Source organism: Pinus tabuliformis, chromosome 3_1, assembly GCF_031772625.1.
Source record: "Pinus tabuliformis cultivar Carrire ecotype Pingquan chromosome 3_1, CPIR1, whole genome shotgun sequence".
NCBI classification, from domain to species: domain Eukaryota; kingdom Viridiplantae; phylum Streptophyta; class Pinopsida; order Pinales; family Pinaceae; genus Pinus; species Pinus tabuliformis.
The window spans coordinates 355,585,801-355,591,420 of NC_142301.1; the positions used below are offsets into that span (position 1 = coordinate 355,585,801).

Sequence of the window (5,620 nt, forward strand, 5' to 3'; positions counted from 1 at the left end):
TCGCAGCTTTGAATCCGTCAACGAATCCAACCCTAACAGCGCTGAATTCTTTTTCAAGCTCTCCATCCCCATTCCTCTCAAAATCGCCGAAGCCCACTATTGTTATTGTTGTGCCCCTACAATATTATTGTTATGTAGGCTCTAAACCACCCAGATTCTTAAAAACATGCCATGCATCTAATTTTGACGTAGTTTAATTGTTATAGAGTTTTACAAAGTTTAATTGTTTGAAGTTTTAGTATTTTTAATATTTTAATTATATGGTATTTTTAATATTTTAATTATATAGAATTATATAATTTTAATGGTATAAAATTATTTTTGTTTCGTTTTGTTTAAGAGTTTTACAAAGTTTAATTGTTTGAAGTTCTGGTATTTTTTAAATATTTTAATTATATAGAATTATATAATTTTAATGGCATAGAATTATTTTTGTTTCGTTAAAACAGGGTAATTGTTTAAGATTTCAGAAGAAAACATTTTTACTGTCTAAGATCTAGATGTATATGGCAAGAGTGAAAGCTTGCTCTTATGAATCACTAAGATATTATTTCAGGTGGTGTGGTTTTCTTTATAATAGTGATAAATCAGCCTATCAAAAATAACTGTCTTCACCACTGATTTGACAAATAAATTATAATAATTTTTTTATAGTTAAAAAAACAGCTAACTAAACAAACTAAAAAACTATATAACTGAAACTTGTAATTCTAACAAATTCTCACGAAATTTTAACCAAAATTACATTTAAAAATACCAAAAACACAAAAAGATTAAAACCACGAACTACAAATTATAAAATTAACTCCAGAAAAAACCAAAATACAGGAGTTAAAAAGCTACGGCGTTTTCTTTCTTTAGTTTCTGGCGTTTTATGTCTTACAAAATTCTGACGACAAAAGCATTTTGCAGTGGCTTTAGATAACTCTGGTCGGTGCGCCGTAGAGGCCATAGGCAATAACAAACAAATTAGGCAGGATGGTAAGCAGTCAATAGGCGTAGGCCATAACAAACAAATTAGACAGGCAGGATGCTGAGCAGTCAAAATCAATCATTTTAGAAGTCAGGGGAGGCATAATATCATTTTACACTTCCTGTACTATAACTACAAATTGTCCTCTCCATCCTATTCCTCAACAGCATATCCATTAGACTTGCCAGCCCTTGACAAAGAGCAAAGCCCAAGGTGGGCAATGAGCAGATTGCAGAATTATCTGAAAGCTCTTTGCGGGGTCTGCTTCTGAGTTGGTAAATAAATACCCTGCTTTTCATTTATTACACTCTGTTCCAAATTGTCGTGGGATGTTGATTCTGCTCTAGTATTGGGGACTGGCCATTAAGAGTTGCTGAGCTCAACCCGAGGTCCATAGGCTTGCTGGTGAGGACAGTGATGTTATTATTATGAGTTTGAGAAGATAGGAATTTAGTTATCATGGCATTAGAAGGTAATGGAAATTATGTGTTTGATGATCTCACAAACTATAACAAGGTTTCTACTAATTCAGCCCCGAATTATCAAACATCTTCTGCGAGTTGGCATTCTGCCATTGTGGGCTGTGCTGTGAACATGAACCACCAATCATCTGTTCAAGCAACAACACAGTGCTCGTTTCGACCTGTTAACTCTTCTTATAACTTAGATGAACTCTTGCCATTTTCAGTCCAAGTCCTGGACAGTGTCAACAGAAGAACCCATCTGCAAAATGTCAAGTTGGTATCTAAGCACTCGCCTCAGCGTAGCAGTTCTATCAGGGTACAGCAGCCTCGAATTGAGCAAAAATGCAATGCCTCCAGTGAAGAATGCTCAAGTTCTGAGCAGAGTACAGGCAGAAGGAAAAGAAGAGTCCTGCCAAACGACAAAGCAAGAACTCAAGCTTCCACATTTACTTCTCCCAGTGAAAAGAAAACTGAGGTATGTTCTATTTTTCCTTTTTCCTCAAAGGCTCATATCTGGGACTTGGAATTTGTCTGTTTCTTTGTTTCTGTTTTATTTCGAAGGAAAACCAAGAAATTTGACTTTAAATTCTCTCATGTGGCCTCCTTCTGTAGCAGAATTGAACATTTATTTTTATTTTGAGCTTGCCTCGAACATAATTCCATACACCGACGTTCTCACCGTGGCTTGGGAGGCCCTCACCAACTTCTTTCAAAATTTTGAATCATCCCAGTCTGCCTGTGTACGGTTCTTCTCAGACCGGTTCTACTGACCTTGGCACTGTTTAAATCATCTTCCTAAAAATGATTTAATAAAGTCGAGAAGGGAGGGGTGTTGGTTGAAAGTCAATTGGCTTGCCTCTCTTGGTTTTTGATGTCAAGTGTTCATCTTGAACCCAACTCCACTGGGATTTCCAAAATATCACTTCACACAGCGATTGGTATTCTTTTGTTATTTAGCAGATTAGACGTTTTTGCTTTTTCTGTTAGCCATATGATTTTTTTCAAAATCATGAATTTAAGTTGTCTAAAATGTTTTAACAGTATTTTTTGGAAAAAATTATATATGGTTGACCCTTTTCGAACCAGCCAATGCTATTCATCTTCATCTTGTCTAAAATGTGTTTGTGAGTGTATAAATGGATTCAGTATCTTAAAAAACCCTTAAGCACTAAATTTCTGCAGATTACATCACTGAAACCTAAGACTCCCTGAAATTCCTGCTGGATTTCAGTGAAAATTGATCAGAAAAGTTGCCCAGAAAAGGAAAAAATTGTCAAACAGTTAGACTATTGCTTTTCTGAAGTAGTCTCCACAGCTATTGCTTTTCTGAAGTAGTCTCCACAGTAGAAGAATTCTACAACAGGATTCATTATCAGGACGAAAAGCCCAGTAGCACTGCCGAATCCTATAACAGGATTAATCATCAGGACCAAAGCCCAGTAACACACGTGACTAACTACATTTATGCACATCATAGCAGTGAAGATAATGGTTTTTTTTTAAAAGTAATCTACCTTCCTTGTTATGTCATTTTCAGTGTCAAATCAAGCCAGATAGGTTCTTCTCAGATACAGTTTTAGATGTCTTCTGGCCTGGTTTGATATTATATTAGGACGTTCTTAACAGATCCGTTGTTTTTCCTTCTTGACAGAATGAATCCAAAAGCAAACGCCCAAAAATTGCAGAACCTAAAAAGGAAAATGATGATTTGAAGTCTGATGCTGAACAAGGAACCCACACTGGGAGGCCTGAAGTGAGTCCAAGACAATCTGAACAAAGTGCCAAACCCCCAGAACCACCCAAAGACTACATCCATGTGAGAGCAAGGAGAGGACAAGCCACTGATAGACATAGCCTTGCTGAGAGGGTAAGTTACCTCTACATTTCATCATTAGGAAGAATGGTACGAGGAAGGATGGGGATGATACTAGTTACTGGCTGATGCAAAAAATAAAAGAACGTCAGTTCTTGGGTGACGGCTATGCCTGTATAAAATCTGCACATTCAGAATGATTTTTCATAAAATCTCAAAGGTGAAGGAATTCTAAATATGTTTTCTGAATAACAGGTGCGAAGAGAAAAGATCAGCGAACGCATGAAACTTTTGCAAGATCTTGTTCCTGGATGTAATAAGGTAGTCAAGGTTGCAGCTTTTTAGGGTCTTCTTTTCTGCTTGGCAAATGCAACTAATTTTTTGTTCCGACATGTTGAACCAAAATATGGACTATTTTTTATGTAGATAACTGGTAAAGCACTGATGGTGGATGAGATAATTAACTATGTACAATCACTTCAGCGCCAAGTTGAGGTAAAGTCCTGAAATGTTTTGTAAAGGACTGATTTCATAGATTATCTGCTTGCTTAGGATCCTAATTGACTTGTTATCATTTTTTTTCACAGTTTCTATCTATGAAGCTTGAAGCTGTTAACCCCAAATTGGACTTTAACATGGAAAACTTTCTTGCCAACGATGTAAGTTCAATCAAAATGTTCATAACTTGAATGTTGCCTTTTTACTAAAAAAAAAATGCTGATTTGGATTTTCAGAGATTTGCAATGCTTATTTGGATTCTCAGAGATTTGCATCTCTCAATATTGTTTCTGTAGCCTGTCGCTAAAATGTAGTTAGAACATACTTTCATGCCTTAGACAAGAAGTTACGATATGAATGTGAAAGTGGGTGACCACAAGGGTTCAAATGTGGTGTCTTTGAGTCCCCTTTTCAGCATTTATGAAGTTTTTGTGAGTTAGAATTGATCTCTTTATCTTTGCTCATAACTATATTCCTTTTGTTCTAAACCTGTGATACATCTTGGATCTCAATATTTGTCTATAAAGAAAATAATTAGGATGAAATCATTTTTGACTTTTTGTTGGTTGTTTTGCAGATGCTTGAACCATCAGGTATGTCAATAGCTTTTGATAACACCATGGCATATCCACAATTTCACCAGTCTGAATGGGTAACTATGCAAGTTGGCATGCCCTATGAAATGGAGGAGCAGTGTATGGGAAATGCAAGACAAGTTGCACTCAGAAAGATAATGAATGAAAATTCTTCTCTCATAGAAGGCTGTGGAGATGCCAAGGTACTACATGATACATCGATTCAAAGCTCAGTGCTCATATCATGTTTTTCAACCTACATTTTTCAATTCTGCATTGGTAGGTCATTTTTAGTGGTATTATTAATGAGTTAGCTAAATGTAACTCTTCTCACATATCTTGCTTGAAAAATTTGCAGATCCCAAATGTTTGGGATGATGAACTGCAAGGTGTGGTCAGATTGGGTGTTGGTAAAAATGGTACAAGCTTTTTTGACATCTGAAAGTTTTTAAGGTGACTGAAAAAATTTGGGAATTAATCATTGGTTTGTATTCAGAATTCTTGACATATTATATATTCACTTTTATTCATAAGAAATATCTTTATATTCGATAGGAAGAATATGCATGTTTCGATTTTCTAAAAACTGTTTAGGCAACAACCCTGATAGCAATACTTTAAATAAACCCAATTAACATTTTACTTTTCTGTCTGTGTTTGCAGTATCATTTCCTACATGTCACAAAAATATTGAATGTTGACATGTCACTGAATAGTGTCTACTCCAGAGGAAGAGGAAGTTGACTTTGCAATTTAAAGAATATCTATGTTATTGGAAGCTCCACTCAAAGGTGTTGGAAACATGTTTTTGTGTTTTAGAAACGTTTCTTTGTAGAAAACTCCTCTGAAATGTAGCTGAAACGTTTCAGTGACATTTTCAGTTTTTTGAAATGTTGTATTGGACATTTTAAACAATGTTTAGGCCACTTTGGTTGGTGCATCGTTGATTTTAAGCAACGTTTAATCTATTTTGGTCAGAGTATTGGTCGATTCAGAGTTTGAAGCGCTGTGTTGGCCATTTTAAACAACACTGGGATATTTTGTTAGGTTGCAATTTAATTGTTTTATATTTTCGTTCCTTTACTCAATTTATTTTTGATGGTTATTTTTCGGTTATTTAATTTATATTTTTAAATTTACAAATAGATTCAGTTGCTTTGAAAAATTTAGAAATATTTTAAATTGTGTATATTATTTGACATTTAGAAATATTTTAAATTATATATATTATTTAACTAAAATTTATAATATATTTTTATGTTTTTCTAAAAATATTTAAATTAACATTTTAATTATT

General features: G+C 34.6%; 1 protein-coding gene across 2 annotated transcripts; it reads left to right on the forward strand.

Annotated features, from left to right (window-relative positions):
- Positions 1-1,055: 1,055 nt before the first annotated feature.
- Positions 1,056-5,411, forward strand: LOC149187179 (uncharacterized). 2 transcript variants are annotated; one of them, XM_089412754.1, is made up of 8 exons: positions 1,056-1,912; positions 3,089-3,304; positions 3,506-3,571; positions 3,677-3,745; positions 3,838-3,909; positions 4,326-4,526; positions 4,682-4,807; positions 4,987-5,411. In XM_089412754.1, exons 1-7 carry the CDS (start codon positions 1,433-1,435, stop codon positions 4,763-4,765), a joined length of 1,188 nt encoding a protein of 395 aa, XP_089268880.1. In that variant the 5' UTR covers positions 1,056-1,432; the 3' UTR covers positions 4,766-4,807; positions 4,987-5,411. The 2 variants fall into 2 exon arrangements, with proteins under 2 accessions (XP_089268880.1, XP_089268879.1); XM_089412753.1 differs by having other exon boundaries at positions 1,059-1,912; positions 4,682-4,776.
- Positions 5,412-5,620: the final 209 nt, after the last annotated feature.